The following is a 21,023-nucleotide window of genomic DNA, read 5'->3' on the forward strand; positions in this document are numbered from 1 at the left end:
CACCAACTAGGTGTTGGTGTGGCGCTAGTAAAAGTACTAGTAGAACAGCTAGTAAAAGATAAAAATCTATAAATGACGTCATGTTCGCAACGCGAAACCAGGCTTGTGGCTAATAGAGATAGTAAAAAAAGAAGGCGTGTCGCTGCATTACAAAAGCTATGCGTGTATAATTATCCTACAATGTCACCAAAAAGGGAACACAAGAGCAACGAAATACCAGGCTTGCGGCTCAAAGAGAAAGGGCCAGATTAGGAATGTCCAATTTACGTCATCAATTCGATCCAAAAATGACATAGCGTTGCCGGGACTCAGAACACAAGGGACAATGAGAATCCATATATAGAAGCCTGCCGCGTGCCATGGTGGGGCCCAGCGGCGAAGCCTCCGGGACCCAGCACTGTCTGTGGTTAGAACACAAGGGACAATGAGAATCCATATATAGGAGCCTGTCGCGTGTCATACTGGGGTCCGGCTTGGAAGCTGCCGGTTCCCAGCTAGTTAATAAATAAAAGAGGATACCCATTTCCAAAAAGTATGTCCCTAATAAAGTATGTTCAGGACATAAAGTATGTCTTGATCTAGTTCTGTTGTGATATAGGAATTAGAACAAATATTTAGGGCACGATGGACGAGAGAGATTACCACAGCTCTTCTAACTTATGGGGTTTTCTGTACATAGTAAAATTGAGTTTATCTAAGCTACGAATAATTAGCACATCAAGGAATGAGATTTTATTTGCAATTTCAATTTCTAAGGTAAACTGTAAGTTTCAATCACATGTGTCAAGGTGATCTAAAAAACCCCTAAGTTCATTTTCCCTATAATTCCAAGGTGAAATTACGTCATCCATGTATCGTTACAAAACGGATCGTTAATTAAAAACGATCCTACAAAACATTATAAAAAAACTAATAGATATTAACACAGAACCTGTCACAAATGAACCTACGAGATAAGCATCCAAAAAAGCAAGATTAGCATTAAAAATATGTTTTAAAATCATTCTCTTTCATTTCACTGAATTGCCTCGTTTCATCACAATCTATTTATCAGTCCTTCGCTGAGGTAAGGATGCTAGGATAGTTTCGAAATGTTTTTCATTTTAGTTATATTGACTGTATCCTGTTGTAAGTTTTTTTTTTCTTTATATTTATGTCTTGCTGAGGACGGCCCTTGGACATAGGGTCGAAATATTCATTCTAATTTGTTTCCCACTGTCTTGCAAAAAGAATTCCCTAATGTTCTTCTTGTTTTTGGGGTTTTTGAATTGACTTCTCCTCAGTAATTTCATCTTACGTATAATTGAATTAAAGATTGTTTTTTATTTTTTAGGCTATGATAAATTGGAAGGCCATAGCTCTTGAATTCATGGACCCAAATATACTCTCAGAGCTCATACAAGAGTATTCAGTGACTTCCTTTTATATGATCACGGGGGAAAAAGAAGAACCTGTGACCTCTTACGGTAAATTGGTATCTAATGCCATTTGGCGTAAGAATTTAAACTCATATGAACCAAGACAAACATCTTTTCTTGGAGATGAAGATATTGGCAAACATATTAACATTACAGAGATTAGTATTATCGTTAATTCAGGTGATATACTACTTACCCACTGTCATGATAAAGAGAGCTTAACTATGAACACACTTACAGGTAAAATTCTGAAGAAAACAAATCAAAAGAACATCACACATATTGAATTAGTCAATTTATACTCTCGGCAAGTTGACATTTGTGGTGGTATTTATTCAAAACATGATCATTTTTTCCTTTTGGTACGTAATGGCTTAATTAAGTTTATGAGAATGAAAGATTTCGCAACTATTGGACTTATTGAGTTATATCATGGACTACAGCTAAAAAATATTTGTTATGACAAACCATTTCTTTATGTTTATGATGGCCACTATGGTGTTACCGGTTTTTCTGTGCCAAGCTTACAGAGATGTAAAAGAGAATCAGTGGATGGCCTAGATTCATTTAAAGTAACTAATGGGACTCTCTGCTATATTGAAGATTCTGGAAAGTATTATAGTGCAGAGAAACAAGTCAAGTTCAGTTATACTCTTCAGCCTTTTAGTATAAATATGGTGCATTATATTACAGCTGTTTGTGAAAAATCCCCCTTAAATTTGGAAGAGGAGCATTTCAACTCGAAGATCTTTAGAACAGATTGCGTGTGTCTCTCAGGTAACAGGAGTTTGGAGAATAGAAAAATAAAACGCAGAAAGTCTTCTTCTGAGGATTGTTCATGTTGAGTGGGAGCAGCTGGGCTGATTGTGTGTTTAGTTGCAATTGTTTTTGCGTAAAAACCAGCCTCGAAAATTTGGTATCTGAGTCGCTACCTGCAAAATTCGCTCTTTTGGGGCAAAAAATATTGTGTGAGAAAAACTTCTGTTTGGGAAAAAAAATATAGGAAAACGTTAAATCACTTTTTTTAAAGAATATTGGATCTCTTCCCAATGCTGGTAAAGCTTTTCAGAGATATTGCAAGGGTTTATTTTCTCGAGGGCATGATGGTGCTATGTGGTAGTTTTAACCATGGAAAATTATTTGACTTTATTTTGGCTCAATTTTGGTTCAATATTGCTAATTAACTTTTTTTGAAAAACTTATTTTGTAGAAAAAGTTTTTGAAGTTAATGTCTGTTTCTTTTTTATCGATATAGTCTTTTTCATTGAACAAGCAAGGAATATTTTAATTTTTATCTGTTTTTTTCTATAAGAAAATTCTTTCATATATGCTGATTTTAAATATATATGTTTCATCAAGTTTAGTCTTACCCATCAAAAGTTACGAGCCTGAGAAAATTTACCTTATTTAAGAAAATAGGGAGAAACACCCCCTAAAAGTCGTAGAATCATAACGAAAATGACATAATCAGATTCAGCGTATTAGAGAACCCTACTGTAGAAGTTTCAAGCTCCTATCTACAAAAATGTGGAATTTTGAATTTTTTGCAAGAAGACAAATCACGGGTGCGTGTTTTTTTTTTTTTTTTTTTTTTTCCCAGGGGTCATCATATCGACCAAGTGGTCCTAGAATGTCGCAAGAAGGCTCATTCTAACAGAAATGAAAAGTTCTAGTGCCCTTTTTAAGTGACCAAAAAAATTGGAGGGCATCTAGGCCCCCTCCCACGCTCTTTTTTTCCCGAAGTTAACGAATAAAAATTTTGAGATAGACATTTTGTTCAGCATAGTCGAAAACCATAATAACTATGTCTTTGGGGATGACTTACTCCCCCACAATCCCTGGGGGAGGGGCTCAAAGTTACAAACTTTGACCAGTGTTTACATATATTAATGGTTATTGGGAAGTGTACAGACGTTTTCAGGGGGATTTTGTTTGGGGGTGGGGCTGAGGGGAGGGGGCTATGTTGGAGGAATCTGTCATGGGGGAAGAAAAATTCAATGAAAAGGGCGCAGGATTTTCTAGCATTACTATAAGAAAACAATGAAAAATAAACATGAAAACGTGTTTTCAAATGAAAGGAAGGAGTAGCATTGAAACTTAAAACGAACAGAGATTATTACGCATCTGAGGGGTTCTAAAAACACTTTAGCATAAACAGCGAGGTATTTAGGAGGAGATAAATACCTCGCTCTTTATGCTAAAGTATTTTTAGTAATTTCAACTATTTATTCTACGGCCGTTCTGATTCAGGGGTCATTCTTAAAGAATTGGGACAAAACTTACGATTTAGTGTAAAGAGCGAGGTATTAACGAGGGTACAAACCCCCTCGTATACATAATAAAAATATAAGATTATGAAAGTTTGTTACGTAAGTTAATTTTTAAGTTACGTATATTTTTTACTAATAAAAAGGTTCGTTAAAAATTAAAAATTCTAGTTGCCTTTTTAAGTAACCGAAAAATTGGAGGGCAACTAGGCCTCCTTCTCCACCCCTTATTTCTCAAAATCGTCTGATCAAAACTAAGAGAAAGCCATTTAGCCAAAAAAAAGAATTAATATACAAATTTCATTTTAATAATTTGTGCGGAGAGCCAAAACCAAACATACATTAATTCAAAAACGTTCAGAAATTAGATAAAAAAAAACTAATTTTTTTAGCTGAAAGTAAGGAGCGACATATAAAACATAAAACGAACAGAAATTACTCCGTATATGAGATGGGTTGTCCCCTCCGCAATCCCTCGCTCTTTACGCTAAAGTTTGACTCTTTGCCACAATTCTACTTTTTAAAACAATTAAAAGCTTTAGCGTAAAGAGTGAGGGATTGCGGAGAGGATAACCCATTTCATATACGGAGTAATTTCTGTTCGTTTTAAGTTTTAATGTCGCTCCTTACTTTCAGTAAAAAAAAACTATTTTTTTTTATTTAATGAAAATCAAGACACGTATACTTTTTATTTTGTATATATACCCCTCTAAAGTTTTCCCGAAAATTAAAACTTGATACTATTCCCAATACATTCCATCTGTGCTATTTTGACAACCTGGATGTACTTACCCCCTTTTGATTTTGCTCAGCTTTAAGGGCAGAAGTAGTAATATTACATATCAAAATAAAGATTGATTAAAACTGAAGTTTCACTCACACTGTAAATTTATTCCTGAAAGTTTCATTCGGAAATTTGGTGCAAGATTTCTCTTTTAAATAAGGTTCAATCTTATCAGAGAAACTGTTTTTTTATATTAGTTTTAAGTTTAATTATATCTTAGCTCCATCTTACAGCTTTAGCATTTTGGGGTTTTTCTTTCAAATCGGCACTGTGGACAAAATTTTGTTGAGAAATAAGGAAAAAAAAAATACGAGATAAAAAGGGTCTAAACCCAGAAAATTGACTAACCAAATATTTAACTTGTCTTGAATTTTGTTTCAATCTTATTAGAAAAACTGTTGTTTACATTCGCTTTAAGTTTAATTGCAACTCAGCCCCTTCCTTTCTAATGTCTGGGTGTATTCTTGGACATTGAGTTTCCGGACTTTAGGTTTTTTCTTCCCATTGGCACGGTGGACCAAAATTTTGTTGAAAAATAAGGAAAAAAATAGGAATTAAAATGGGTATCAACTACCAAAATTATCCAACCAAATATTTACCTTGTTTTCAATTTTGTTTCATACTTATTAAAAAAAACTGTTATTTACATTATCTTTAAGTTTAATTGCATCTCAACTCCTTTCTTCCTAGTGTCTGTGTATGTCCCTGGATTAAGCATTGAGTTCCTGGATCAGAGAAACGGTTTTTTTTTTATATTCGCTGCAAGCTGAATTGCAACTCAGCTCCTTCCTTTCTAATGTCTGGGTATTTTCCTGGACTAAGCATTTAGCCCGGATTTTGGGGTTATTCTTCCAACTTGGCACTGATGGATCAACTTCTATTGAGAAATAAGTAAAATAAAAAGCTAAAAAGGGTATAAACCAATAAAATCAAAAAACCAAATATTTTGCCTAAGGTAATTTCTAGTCATTCAGGATTATTTCTTCTGATAAACTGTTTTCATAAAGCTCGTTGAATCACTCGTTGACAGGGCACTGGAGTCCCTCATACAGAATGAATTTTGTCATTTTGATTTTAATAGTACTTGATATTTTTGAAGTGAGTAAATAAAACTTGTTGTTCTTTTTTAGTCTGTTTGACTAATCTTCTTGGATTATACATGAGTGAAAGACTCATTGCCCAAGGTTTAACCAACAATCTATTATAATCGCGTTGAACACTTTTAGGCATAACATTTCCTGCCGTGATAATTGTGTACTAGTCTTCAACCCCTAATGACCTAGGCTATATACCGTATAAAAGTTTTACTAATGATTTTTCTTTTGATTGGGCGTTATAAACGAACGGTCAGTGAGAAATTTGTGCCAAAAAAGAAGAAATATAAATTACAAAAAAAAATAAATGAACGAATGGTCAATGAGAAATTTGTGCGAAAAAAAAAGAAATACAAAAATAAACAAATAAACGAAGGGTCAGTGGGAAATTTGTGCCAAAAAAACATAGCTCATGCTCATGAACAAAAATGAAGTCCAATAATCCTTGAGTTTGCCTTCTTCAGGTAATCAGAATGAGCTTATATGCTGCTGCCAATGCATTTGACTTAACAAAAATATAGTGTTGTCTAATTCAGTTTCACAAATCATATTTTCCTTTAAAATGAAAGTTAATACCATTCCCAAGACATTGTGTCTATACTATTTTGACAACCTAGATGCGTCTACACTCATTTGATTAAGTTCAATTGTGAGAGTAGAAGTAGTAAAAGTAGTAGCTCTGAGAGTTTCAACTTAATGCCCTCGGCCTTTCTTGAGACATAGCTGAGACACCTCATTGACAACCAGCATACTTATAGTGCCTTTTAATTTATTTTTAAAGCAATATAAACATTATGTAGAAGTTTGTACTTTATACGCTGTTCTAGGGTATACCCTTGCAGAAGTAATAGTAGGAGCAATAGGAGTGGTATGAATGATAGTAGTCGTAGTATTAGCAGTAAACATTAATGGTATTCACATTATGCCTTTTTGATCTTGTACAATATCCCTTCCTCATGCCCTGGTAATTTCAACTTAATGCTTGAAGCCATTTCTGAGAAATATCTGTTACATCCTATTGATGACCTGCATGCACATAATGTGTTTGATTTAACCAACAGTCCCTGAAAGTTCGAAGTTAATACCATTGGCCTAAATAACATTAGCACTAACAGCGGTAATAGTAGTACTACTGGTAGTAGTATGCATATGGTGCACTTTTATTAGCTCAATATATCCCTCAGCATGCTCTGAAAGTTTCAACCTACTACTCTAAGCCGTTCTCGGTATACTGCTGATGTGGCTATTTGACAGCCTGCATACATACAGCGTGTTTTAATTCAATTTAGTATACCCCCTAACATTTTCTGAAAATGTCAACTTAATACCATTTGTCTTAATAGTAGTAGAAGTAGCATATATATAGTGCCTTTGATTGGTGCTAATCAGGTTTTACATGTTTATTTGAATTGTGGCAGTTCTGTAGTTTGTCAGAGTTTAAAAAAATCTGAAAGCTTCTGTTTTTTACCACAACATGGAGTTACATATAATTGTAGCAACTTTTGTAGTTTTTTAGATTTGAATAAATCACTGGCTAATAATAAAAGTAGATTAAAGAATCATTTAATTAATAGCAATTAATTTGAATTCTTGGGTGGAAGTCCTCATTTTCTTTTATTTATATTTTTATTTGGTTATTTTGAATTTATTGGGAGTTTGGTTTTTTGTTACCACACGCAGATTTGAAGTGCCATCTTTTTATTCCGACATCTTGAGATAGCGTTATTTATTTATTGTTGATTGTATAGCTCACACATTAGTTATCCTCACTTATTTATATTTTTGTAAAAACTGGCTCGACAATACCTAAAAGTTTTAGTGTAATATCCTTAGCTTCAGCAGTACTAGTAGCAGTCGTCGTTGTAGTAGTAGTAGCAGTGTTAATAATTGCAGTAGTATACACATTTTGAATTTTGCTTAGCTCAAAAACCCCCTTAACATGTCCTGAAAGTTTCAACCTAATACCCTAGACCATTCCCGTTATACTGTTGATACATACTTTTGACAACCTGCTTGTACAGAGTGCGTTTTTATGTAGTTCAACATTCCTCTAAATATTTCCTAAAAGTGTCAACTTTTTCTCGTAGCTTCTGTAGTAGTCGTAGTAGTAGTAGCAGCAGCAGTAGTAGTAGTAGGATTATCCGCAGATTATTTTTTGGTTAGTTCTACGTCCCTCGCAACACGCCCAGAAAATTTTAACTTACTGCTCTAAGCTAGTCCGGTGTATTTGTTCGTATATTATTTTGGCAACCTGAATGCACACGTTGTGTTTTGATTTACTTCAACATCCCCCTAAATGTTCCATGAAATTTTCACCTCAATAAGCGAAATAGAAGCAGTAATTGTAGTAGTTGTAATAGTAGCAATAGTGGTAACATACACATAGTACCTTTTGGATAGTTCAACATCCACCTCAACATGCACTGGTCAATTGACCATGTCACTCATCATTCCTTGAGGTTGTAACTTAATACCATTAATTTAATTCCTAAGTTTACCTTTTGACAACCTGTATGCACATAACATGTTTTGATTAAGTTTAATGCTCCCTACAAAATTTTATGAAGGCTTCGCCTGAATGTCTTTTTAACGCAAAAGATCAAACATCCTCCTTTCTCTAATAACAAACACTATATATGAATTAATGGGCAAATTACATAAATTACAACCCTTCCTCTGAGGTCTGTGAGGGGGGGGGTGGCATCCCCAGAGACATAGTTGCTGAACCTCTCGGCTATGCTGAACAAAATGGACATAAAACAAATTTGATTGGATGTTTTGACAATTAATGGGCTTGGAAGGGGGCTGTTTGCCCTCCAATCACTTTTTAATCTCAAAAAGGGTTCCAGAACTTTGAATTTACGTTCGAATGAGCTAATTTAAAAGTTTATGTGATAGCGCTGCGCTGCCTGTGATATTGCTCGTATACCATTTTCAAAGTCTACATGCATATAGTTTTATTCATTTAACTGAAACTCTCCCTAAATGTTTTGCATTAATAACTTTAGTTTCATTAGTTGCAGCAATTGTAGGATTATTATTATGCACATGGTGCCTTTTGGTTAGTTCAAGATCCGCCATAACATACCCTGGAAGTTTCAACTTAATAGTGTTTACCGTTGTTGAGATAATTTGTTAAATATTTCCAAAAGTTATCTCGAAATTCCACGAAATTGCCATAATACCCTTAGCTTTAACAGTAGTAGTATTACCAATAATAATAGCAGTAGTAGAAGCAGTAGGATTTAAATATTTCCTATTGTTTAGTTTAATATAACTAGCCCTCTGAGTTTCGACTCCACACACCAAGCTGTTCCTAAGATACTGCCGATACGCCCTTTTGACAATCTGAATGCAGATAGTGTGTCTTAATTTAGTTCAACTTCCCCCTCAAAACTTTTCATATCTTACCTTAGTAGTAGTTGTAATAGGAGTAATAGTTGGAGTAGTAGTAGTAGTAGTAGCAGCGGTAGTAGTATTAGTAGCGTGCGCACATTGCTTTTAGGTATATTGATCTTTCTTTAAGCATTCCCTGAAAATTCTAGCCTAATACACTAATTCATTCTTTGCATACGCCCTTGAAGATCTGCATTCACATAGTGGGTTTTGATTTAGTTCAAATTTTTCCAGAATATTCTGACAAATTTTTACCTCCATACCCTTAGCCTTGATAGTACTAGTATCATAGTAGTAGTGGTGGTAGTAGCAGCAGAAGTTATAACAGTAGTATCAGCTGTATTTATAGCAGTAGCAGTAAGTGCATGCTTTCTTTTGTCTAATTGAACATCCCCCTATGATGCCCCAGAACTTTCAGCTTGATACAGTGAGTTGTTCCAAATATATTACTCATACGCCCTTTTGAAAATCTGTATGCACATGGTATGTTTTGACTTAGTTCAACTTTCCCCTCGACATTTCATTAAATTTTCATTTCAATATCCTTAGCCTTGGTAATACTTGCTACCGTAGTAGTAGTTTGAGTAGTAGTAGTTGTAGTAGCTATAAAAGTGGTATAAGTAGTTTTAGTGGTAGTAGTTGTTTTTCTAGTTGTAGTAGTAGTAGTGTGCAAATATTGCGTATTTGGTCAATTGATCATCCCCTCTCCCTCCCATCATTTCCTGAAAGTTATTAATTGATATATTTGTCATTGGTCAGTTACGCCCTTTCGACAATCCGTATGCACATAACATGTTTTGATTTAGTTCAACACTACCGTCAATATTTTCTGGTTGGATCTACTGAATTTCCGGCATCTTTTTGAATACTAAAGATCAAACATGCCCATCTTTTTCAATAACAAATGCTATATGTAAACAATGGGCGAATTGCACAACTTACGGTCATTGTCCCGAGGACAGTAGGGGGAGTGACATGCCCAGAGACATAGTTACTGGACTTTTCAGCTATGGTGAACAAAATGGCTGTGTCAGGATTTTGATTGAATATGTTAGAGAATTGATGGGCCCGACAAGGGGCTGGCTGCCCTCCAATCACTTTTTACTCTTAAAAAGGGCACTGGAAGTCTTTTGGAAATTTCTACGACAGCTCCTTCTATACGAAGTCCCTCGGCAAAGAAGAAGAAGAGAAAGGTAATACAATATGCCCACATTGCTCATTACTTAGGTAGCGCTATTGCGCCGCCTATGATTGTGCAACTTTTGCGTATCCATAAATAGACGGGATTTCCATGCATTGGTTTTCAATTGTTAGGGACCCTATAGTCATAAATAATAGATTTCTGTTTGTTTTACATTTTAGCGCTACTCTTTACTTTCGTTTGAAATTGCCTACTTATTTTCAACTTTAACATGGCAAATAGGAAATTACGTTTTTTATGTTTGTTACGTTGTTACTTTGCTATGTATGTGTTTTATCTACTCTTTGAATTAGTGTTGTTAAAATTTCGTTTTCTCTTTGACTAATTGAATTATTTTGCAGTCCGAGGTGAGTACTACCTGACAATGGACGGAGAGAACTACAGATCACTAAATGTTATAAAATCAGAATATGGCACAATCAAAGACGTGTGTGTTAACGGTCCAACCGTTGCTATAGGACTACATACAGGTTAGTTCTTGTATTTTCTAAATACTCAATTTGACAGTAGATCATACAAAGTTAATTTTAAAAAAAATTTTGAATTATGGCAGTAATTTTAATAGTAGTTTGATAAGCTTTTGTCTATATTAGTATATTTGCTGACATAGTTCGCGTCCTCGTAAGAAACAAACAATTATTTTTACCAGGTTGAAGTTATGATGTCGTGTCGATAAATATGTGAAAGATGTAAAAACAAATGCAGTTTTATTGTGAAAAATTACATCTTTCTTTATTTTAATCTCTTATAACTCTTAAAAAAGGAACAAGAACTTACAACTCCCAACCGAATAATCCAACTTCTAAGATCTTATGAATCCCTCATCGACTAGAACTGCTGGATGAAAGCCAAAAATCAGTGAAGCATTAGACTGCCTTCAAGATCTACTTTAAATAGATTGCAAACAGGGATGATTTTGTGCAAATATCAGAGAAAGAGTTAAGTTTGTACAGGCTAGTCTGACGTTGTCCTTTTAAACTAAACAAACGTTTCCTGAAGCTGTCTACCTATGATCGCTTATGTTTAAGATATATTTTCTTAGGGATAGGGTTAAAGAAATATAAGATATTGAAGCAAAACAATAAATATCACCCTAAACACAGTTGCTCGTAAAATACTCGTAAAACACCCAAAGTACTCACATCATATCTAGAATTTATTCCTTTGATTATTTCTTTTTCATTTTTTTTCGAAAATTTTCGTTTCTTTTCATTTCTTTTCTTTCATTTCTTTTTCGAGAAGTTTCATTTCTTTTTCAAAAATTTTGTGATTTTTCAAGAGGGGGAAATATTATATTTTATATGTTCTTTGAGGAAGTTAAGAAACATTTGAATAGCGTTACAGTTTCTTGATTTGATACCTTGTAAACATTTATGCCCTCAGCCATGCAAAATCCGAAAAATAACAAAAATGGCTCTAACATTATTTTCTTTTAGTTTGGAAAGGCTTTAAATAGGATATATATTTTGTGTATAGTACAAGTATTTATTTTGTTTGTTAAATCCTTGTTTTGTTTTTGTTTGTTTTCTAAAAGATTTAAACAGGGGTAGGACGAAAAACGGGAAGAAGAAGAAAAAACATGTTTGTGACATATTAATGATTATAAATATAAGATTAAACAATACCATCTAGAAATAATAAAATAGGAAGGAGAAGAAGAACAAATGTCTAGTCCTCAAAGGTAGAAAAGTGAGGTTGGATGTTGCATAAACCCTCCTGCTCGAATTTCGTTTTATATTAAATTGTTTTGTTCTAATTCTGAGGAAGGCTGTTTACGTAGCACCACCATTCAGCATTACTAGAATTCACCTTCTGTACGGAGAATTGGTGGAGGAAGGAGCTTGAAAACAACTTTTTGGACAGCAATTTTTCACAAGATCTTCCTGAAAATTCTTCACTGATGTAATTCACCAATTTTTTAGGAATGGTCGCCCTTATTTCGATTTGTCTTAATTGTAAAATGCCATCTTCTAAACAAATTTCTGGAAATTTCGATAAGCACCCTGAAACCCCTCAGAAAGGTGTCGAGTCGAGACGGAAAGTGCACCATTGGGATTGCTGTTACAGAATACCCTATAGAGGATACTTACAGCCCCCACCTTGACCAACCTGAAAAATGTCTTTTGTTGTGTGGGTAGCACTGATGTTTTTCCTTCTTTTTTTTTCCCGCTAGTTGGATACTGGAATATTAAAGAGACTTTTTTAAGGGTTTTTTGAAAGAAAATTGCAATGTCTAGTGCCATATGTAATTAGCAAAAGATAATGTTGCAATAAAATGCAATTTTTGACAAAAAAAACTGCATTATAATATGCAAGATTATATAAAACACGTCCCATTGTTTCTCCGGGATATGATGTCGCATTTGAGTAACTCTTCTGTCTAATTCTCTAGCATTCGTTACTGGATCTAGCTAAGGAAAAAAGTGTGTGACTTTCAAAACCTGATTCAAGAATGATAATCTTCTCTGAAAAAGCAACCTCCACTGAATATTTTCTTGAAGTGGAATGGGAGAGAATTTAGAATATCAAAATTGACTAAGGCCATCATTTGCACGATTTCATTGTGAAGTGTTCAAATTAATCCTTTTTAGTGTGGATTCCTCCTATGGACGTCAGCAGGGATAGGGATAGGTGGGGGCTAGTGCGCCCCATGAAACATACATATTGATGGTTATATGTTCCATACATATTTTATTACTTATAGTATTCGTATACGATTTTATTTGTACTTGGAAAGTACAAATAAAATCGAATTGAATGTTTGATATATAATGCTATTAATTGTTGAAAGATCATCAGTTCAAGATTTTATTTCATTGTAATTTTATTCTCATTTTCAATGCTGTAATAACTGGAAAAGAAAATATTTGTAATATAATTCGTTTTCAGTGAAGCACCAATGACGTAGTAGGCCTTAGATTTTTACAGTTAGGGAAGGGGGCAGTACTCAAATTCTTGTTTGTAGTGAAGCTATATTTGTCTTGAACAGTCTTGGAAAGAACGAATAAAATTAAACTAAATATTTGATATACAATGATGTTAATTGCTGAAAGCTCATCAGCTCAAAATTTAATTTTACTGTAATTTTTATGTTTCTTTTCAGTGCTGTACTAAGTACAAAAGAAAATATTTGTTTTCAGTAAAGCGCCAATGATGCAGTAGGTTTTAGACTTTTATAGTGAAAGAAGGAGGCAAAACCCAAACTTTAATTTGTAGATATTTTTTTTTCGTTCCAAGCTGGATTTGCGTATTCAACTTAAGTTTCAGTCGTCTTAAGATTAATTTGCTCATTTATACTAGTAACTATTGTTTGTTTGTTTGCTATGATTGTTTATTTAATTTCTGTTCGTTTTGGGTTTCATTTATGCCTTTGTAGCAAAATATTTAAGTTCGTTTAAAGCTTGACTCGTTTTGACATTTAATTATTCATTTATATTAGTACCTGTTGTATGTATTTTTGCTATTAATTGCTGAAAGCTCACCAGCTCAATATTTTGTTTCATCTAGGCCAGATTTAAAGCTTTGACGCCTCTAGGCCCAACCGTTTTTGTCGCTCCATTTTTGAAATGTTTTTGGGGAAATCCCCAAAATTTCTTAAATAGTGAAAGCCGCAGGGCCTAGTGGGCATATTGGTAAATCCTGATCTGATTTCACTCCAATTTTAATTTTATGTTCAATCTTGTAGCAAGAAGAAAAGAAAATATTTATAATATGATGCCTTTTAGTAAAGTACCAAATACGCAGTAGGCTTTATTATTATTATTAATTTATTTCCCGTCAAAAACGGAAAAGACGGAGTATATAAAAGAAAAAGAAAGAAAAGCACAAACATTTAAATTCACTTCCACTGCAAATATTATAAAATAACACTAATCCAGGTTTGGTTGGCTCTTAAAACATTGGTACTGAATTTGGAGATTCTTCTCTCTATGGCCATGGGAGGGTTGCTGACCTTATATTTCCTAGAGATGTCGCCATTGCTATGCCACAAAGGGAGACACTGGAGAAACTTAGCATATCTATAAAATGCGCTGCAAATGGCTTTCTTTTCGGTAGCTGTGAATATTTTCCAGAAGGGAACCAGAGCAAGCAGATGGGGGGTAGTAAAAGCATTTTATAGCCGGGCAAGGAGAGGACGGTTGAAACGATACTTATTGGCAACAAGTAATCCGTAAGCCGCTCGTAGACGGGAATAGAGGTGGTTTGTCAGTGCTGAGCGTTTGTCCTTCAATGTAGAAGAAACAGGAAGGCTAAGATACATAAGGGACTCACAAAGCTTAATCAGAGTGTCGCCAATTTTAACGCAGAGGTTAATTGAAAGTTTATTTTTTGAACCATAGAAGAAAAGAAGTTCTGTTTTAGATTCGTTGAAGGAAAGTCCGATCTGCTTCTATGCCGCTGCAAGTGAGTCGTAATTTTATTGAAATAAAGATATCGAACGAGAAACATGAAGAATGTCATCATCGAAGTTCAGCAGCGAAGGATTAATCCCATAGAAAAGCACGACGGCTTTATTACTTGTTGTGCTTCGATGATAGCGCTATTAAACAGTGATGGTGAAGTTTTGCCACCTTGCCGTACGCCTTTCTTGATACTCAGCATTTCTTTAGAAGGAAAAGTACCGGACGGAGAGGTGATCAGGATGACAGCTGAGAGCTTGTTGTACATACTGTAAACAGGGGAAATGATGCAAGAAGAAACACCTCGTTGAAGGGCTTTGAGCAGGATATGGCCATGGATACCAGAATCAAAGGCTCTACTAACATCAAGCGCTCCAAAGACGAGAAGATCACCATTTTTATCTGCATCAATAAGAAGATTTGCAAGAACGCTTTGAACGTGTTCCCGTCCTGAGTGCTTTTTGAACCCGAACTGGTCGTCCGGAGTAGTGCATCGAAGTGCAATTTCATCGAAAATAAGGGATTAAAATAGCTTACAAAAAGTAGTTGAAACAGTGATCGGAAGATATGAAGCGCACTGGTCAGCTGGTTTACCTTTTTTGAGAATAGGATGGACCAATCTAACACCAAAGCTGTCTGGAACGATGCCAGTAACGAAAATCATTTGAAATAGCAGAGAAAGGTGCTGTAGGAGAAGATTTCTGGCAAAGCTTAAATGGGTACCAGATATACCATCGATGTCCTTAGATTTCTTTTTTTTTTTAACCTAACAATTTTGGAACGTATCAAGGACGCAGTGACCAGGACACCAATATCCTTAACTGCAAACTGAAGCTCCTTATCGAGGGCCTGGCAAAAGGTGTTGTCGAGGTAGGAATTAGGGGCTGAAAATTGGTCTCTGAAATAGTCGCACCAGTCTTTTTCTGGCATGCAGGGTGGGCCATTGGAAGATTTGCTCTTAGCTCGAAGACGCCATAAAGCAGGAGGCGAATTATCGACCATCTCGCTGGTACGGGCAATTTCGTTAGCCTTATGCTGAACCGTTTATGCTTTTACCGTTAGAGAAACGGGCAGGAATAATACTCTTGTTTGTAGTGAAGAAACCATTCAGTAGAAGTAGATAACACTACTCCCTGAGTACGACCGCGATCTAACAACCAATCTTTAATGCAATTTTCACTTGTGTTTGAATTTTGTTCTTTCAATTATTATGCTAAAAAAAAAAACTAATTTTGCATATCTTTGTAGCCAGTTAAGAAAGAGAATGATTACTCTAAGTAAGCGAATTGGTTATTTAAGAAAGAGAATGATACTTTTACCGTTATCAAAACGGGCATTAGCCATGCTCTTGTTTGTAGTAAAGACACCATTCATTAGAAGTATATAACCCCTACTCCCTAAAGACGACCACGGTCTAGCAACCAAGACCTAATCCAATTCTCACTTGTCTTTGAATTCTGTTCTCCCAATTATTATAATAGTAAAAAAACGTTAACTAATTTTGCAGAACTTTGTAGCCACTTCAGTAAGAGAATGATAATTTTAAGGAAGAGAATTGGCTATCTAAGTAAGAGAATGATACTTTTGGCTTTTGGCTACGAGCATAAGAAAATTTGTCCCATTTTTCGGAAAAAGGGGGAACACCTCCTATAAGTGAAGGAATCTTAACGAAAATCACACCGTCAGATTCACCATATCAGAGAACCCTGCTGTAGAAAAAGGCTAAAGTTTGAATTCGGTCCCAATTCTTTAAGAACGACTCCTGAGACACAAAGCTCGTTTAACTAGAACAATAAGAAGGTTTTTTAAAAGTATAAAAAGTACAAGCGTAAAGAGCGAAGTTTTGAGGAGGGGCAATCCCCCTCATATACGGAATAATATTTGTTCGTTTTAAGTTTTAATGTTGCTCCTTAATTTCAGTTGAAAAAACTGTTTATTTTTTTTATTGAAATAAAAAGTAAGTGGCGATATACGCAAAAACAATCACGAACAGAGGAAAAAACGAAAAGAGTAAAGTCAGTAAAATTAAGTCGCTTCCTCGCCCTTCTCTATAGCATATCCCAACATACTAATTAGGTTGCTTAAAATTGACCTTACAATGCCTTGGAGCATCGGTACATACCCACGAACAATATTCCTTGATTTTACTAATGTTTGGTATTTACTCAAATAGTGGTACAGCCCATGCCTACAGATGGGACAAACATACTCTCCTCCTGATCATACCCCATCTTTAGACTTCAAGGATCTCTTAAGCAGTGGTAGAAAGTTTGCCGTCACCTGTTTAAACAAGAGCTATGAGCTCATATGGCACTTGTGACGAGGTCGGAAGAGCCTAGAGCTCATATGGTATGAGCGCTGGCAAAATTCTCAGAATCAATAGATTGCTTTGAAAGGAAAATCAGAAGCTTAATGCCGGTCAGGATTTAAATTAAGAGCTCTGAGTCACGAGGTCCTTCTAAATATCAAAATTCATTAAGATCCGATCGCCCACTCGTAAGTTAAAAATACCTCATTTTTTTAATTTTTCCTCTCCCTTCAGCCCCCTAGATGGTCGAATCGGGGGAAACGACTTTATCAAGTCAATTTGTGCAGCTCCCTTACACGCCTACCAATTTTAATCGTCCTAGCACGTCCAGAAGCACCAAACTCGCCAAAGCACTGAACCCCACCCCCTAACTCCCCCAAAGAGAGCGGATCCAGTCCGGTTACGTCAATCACGTATCTACGACATGTATAAGCGTTTCCAAGATTTCTGGCTTCCCCCTCCGTCTCCCTCCAATGTCAACAGATCTGGTTAGGATTTGAAATAAGAGCTCTGAGACATGAGTTCCTTCTAAATATCAAATTTCCTTAAGATCTGGTCACCTGTTCTGAAGTTAAAATCCCTCAATTTTTCTAATTTTTTCCAAATTGACAACCTCCAGCTCCCCTAAAGAGAACGGATCCGTTCCAATTATGTCAATCACATGTCTATAACTTGCGCTTATTCTTTCCATAAAGTGTCATCCGGATCTCTCCACTCTAAGCATTTTCCAAGATAACCGATTTCCAAGATTTCTGGTTTCCCCCTCCAGCTCCCCCCAATGTCACCAGATCTTGTCGGGATTTAAAATGAGAGTTCTAAAGTACAAGATCCTTCTAAAGATCAAATTTCATTAAGATCTGATCACCCGTTCGTAAGTTACAAATGCCTCATTTTTCTAATTTTTCCGAATTACTCCCCCCCAACTCCACCAAAGAGAGTGGATCCGGTCCGGTTATTTCCGTCACATATCTTGGACTTGTGCTTTTTCTTCCAACCACGTTTCATCCTGATCTCTCAGCTTTAAGCGTTTTCCAAGATTTCCGGTCCCCTCCCCCAATGACACTGGATCCGGTCGGGATTTAAAATAAGAGATCTGAGTTACGAGGTCCTTTTAAATATGAAATTTCATTAAGATCCGATCTCTCCTTCGCAAGTTAAAAATACCTCTTTTTTTCTATTTTTTTTAATTACCCCCCCCCCCCCTCAACTCCCCCAAAGAGACGGGATGCGTTCCAGTTATGTCAATCATGTACCTAGGACTTGTGCTTATTTTTCCCACTAAGTTTCATCCCGATCCCTCCACTCTAAGCGTTTTCCGAGATTTTAGGTCCACCCCCCAGCTTCCCGCAATGTGACCGGATTCGGTCGAGATTTAAAACAAGAGCTCTAAGACACGATACCCTTCCAAATATCAAATTGCAGTAAGATCCGATCACTCCTTCTTAAGTTAAAAATACCTCATTTTTTCTAATTTTTCATAATTAACCCTCCCCCCAGCTCCCCCAAAGAGAGCGAATTCGTTCCGGTTATGTCAATCACGTATCTAAGACTTGTAATTATTTTTCCCACCAAATTTCATCCCGATCACTTCACTAAGCGTTTTCCAAGATTTTAGCCCCCCCCCCCCCAACTCCTCGCAATGTCACCAGGTCCAGTCAGGATTTAAATAAGAGCTCTGAAATACGATATCCTTCCAAACATCAAATTTCATTAAGATCCGATCACTCCTTCGTAAGTTGAAAATACCTCATTTTTTATTTTTCAGAATTAACACTTCCCCCCCCAACTCCCCCAAAGAGAGCGGATCCGTTCCGGTTATGTCAATCACGTATCTAGGACTTGTGATCATTTTTCCCACCAAGTTCCATCCCGATCCTTCCACTCTTAAGTGTTTTCCAAGATTTTAGGCTCCCCCCCAACTCCCCCCAATGTCACCGGATCGGTCGGGTTTTAAATATGAGCTATGAGACATGATATCAATCCAAACATCAAATTTCATTAAGATCCGATCACCCGTTCATAAGTTAAAAATACCTCACTTTTTTATTATTTTTCCGATTTAACCGTTCTACCACTCCCCCCCCCCCCCAGATGGTCGAAGTGGAGAAACGACAATTTCTAATATACGCCTGCCAAATTTCATCGTCCTACCTTACCTGGAAGTGCCTAAAGTAGCAAAACCGGGACAGACAGACCGACAGAATTTGCGATCGTTATATGTCACTTGGTAGATATCAAGTGCCATAAAAATATATTTTAAAAGACAAATGTTAAAGTTAAAAGGACAGATGTTATACTTGAAATAAAACGAAACAAATAGTGAATTTATGATGTACCAAAAAAGCTGATATTCAACTCAAAATCAAAATGGTAAGAGGCTACTAGATATGTATTGATAAGTTATCCCCCTTGCACTCCAATTATAGCGCAAGTGCCATGTGTGCTTTACTGAAAGCACTATATAGTTTAAGTACTTTCAAAGCAAAACAAAAGAAATGATATTTCTTCAAATAAAAACTCAGTCGTATCCAGAGAGGAAGGTCTAAGATGCTTCAGCTCGACTCCCCCCCCCCACTCTTCATCGCCCAAAGGTTAAATTCTACTCCTTAACAAGCTTCAAAATACAATTAGCCGATTTTGATGCGTTTTGTATAGTTTTATTGTATATTCTTCGAACAATACATCCAAAAACAATTATCCAGTATGAAGGGTGTTACCGCGCTTCAACCCCCCCCCCCCCTCTTGTCACCCGAAGGTTCAATTCTACCCGTAAAAAGGCTACAAAAATTCATACAAACAAGTTTTGATGCGCTTTGTAAAGTTTTTTTTGCTCTTGCTCCAGCTCTTGGAAAGAGCTAAAGAGCTGGACTAAAAGTTCTTAATATCAGTTTAGTTATTAGATGTATCGATTGAATAGATATTTCCTGAAATTAAAAAAAAAGAAGTTTTTCCCAACTTAAAGTAAGGAGCAACATTAAGACTCAAAACGAACAGAAATTATTTCTTAGCTCTGTACGCTGAAGTTAGAAAGTTCTTTAAAAGTACTTCTCATTCGATTTTAATAGCCCTTGTGTTTGAGCAGTCTTTCTTGAATGAATGGGACAAAAAGTCGAACTTTAGCATAAAGAGTGAGGGTCGAGGGAGTGGTAGCCCCCCTAATATATGGGATAGTTTCTGTGCATTTTAAAGTTTATTTTTGTTCCTTACTTTCAGTTGGAAAAACCTGTTTCTTTAAAATTTAATACCTGATTTTTCAAATCATTCCAGGAAATCTCCTTCCCTCCATCCCCCCCCCCGTGGGGAATTTCTCAGGAAAATTCTCCTCGAAAATTCCTCACGGGAAATTCATTCCCGACTCCCTCATGGAAAATGCTTCAAAGAAAATCTTCCTAAAAGAATACCATATTCTTTCCAATTATAAATACTATATGTGAACTTTGGGTAAATTGTGTGACTTACAGTCCTTTCCTTACTAGCTATGGAAAGTATTTTCATCCCCAAAGGCATAGTTATTAGACATTTTTACCATTCTGAGTCAAATGGCTATCTCAAAATTTTTATCAGATGTCTTTGTGAAAAAAAAGGCGTGGCGGGGGGGGCTAATTGCTCTTCATTATTTTTGGCTACTTACACAGAGCACTCGATATTCTGATTTCCGTTCGAGTGACCCCTCTCCCAACCTCCTACGACCATTAGTTTTAATATGATCATCCCCGAAGAGAAAAAAATAAACACCTGTCCTTGTTCTTTCTTCAGGTAAAGAAAACTTCTACATTTTTATAGATATGAGCTTGAAAACTCTATAAAAGGATTCTATGACTTGCTGGATGTGGCGGTGTGATTTTACATTAAAATCTTTTAACTTTTTGGGGGTGTTACTCCCCTTTTTCGAAAATCAGTTAAATTTTTCTAAGACTCACAGCTCTTAATAGTCAGCATTAAACTTAATTAACTGTATATATTTGGAATCAGGATAAAAAGCCTATTCGTTGATGTATCAATAGTTATCCGTTTCTTTTAGTTTTTTTTTTAATATTGGACTGAGTCACTCCTTGCTTACAATTTCTTACCATGAACTGTTTGTAAAGGTTGAAAAGGGTTTTCATAATACCTCTGCCGTTAAGAAGAAAAATGACCCTGTGAAGGGGGGGGCGG

The 21,023-nt window shown here is 35.8% G+C and overlaps 1 protein-coding gene across 8 annotated transcripts in view; it reads left to right on the forward strand.

Moving 5' to 3' along the window:
* LOC136025398 (uncharacterized) overlaps positions 1 to 21,023 on the forward strand; it is a 300,981-nt gene that overhangs the window by 251,968 nt on the left and 27,990 nt on the right. For 7 of the 8 annotated variants that reach the window (XM_065701397.1, XM_065701395.1, XM_065701394.1 and 4 more), the window contains 2 exons: positions 1,334 to 2,195; positions 10,502 to 10,630. In XM_065701397.1, the coding sequence (XP_065557469.1) occupies positions 1,334 to 2,195; positions 10,502 to 10,630 (991 nt within the window). The remainder of the gene's footprint in view (positions 1 to 1,333; positions 2,196 to 10,501; positions 10,631 to 21,023) is intronic. The other variant, XM_065701399.1, reaches the window with a different exon arrangement.

Source organism: Artemia franciscana, chromosome 3 (genome assembly GCF_032884065.1).
Source record: "Artemia franciscana chromosome 3, ASM3288406v1, whole genome shotgun sequence".
Taxonomy (NCBI): Eukaryota; Metazoa; Arthropoda; class Branchiopoda; order Anostraca; family Artemiidae; genus Artemia; species Artemia franciscana.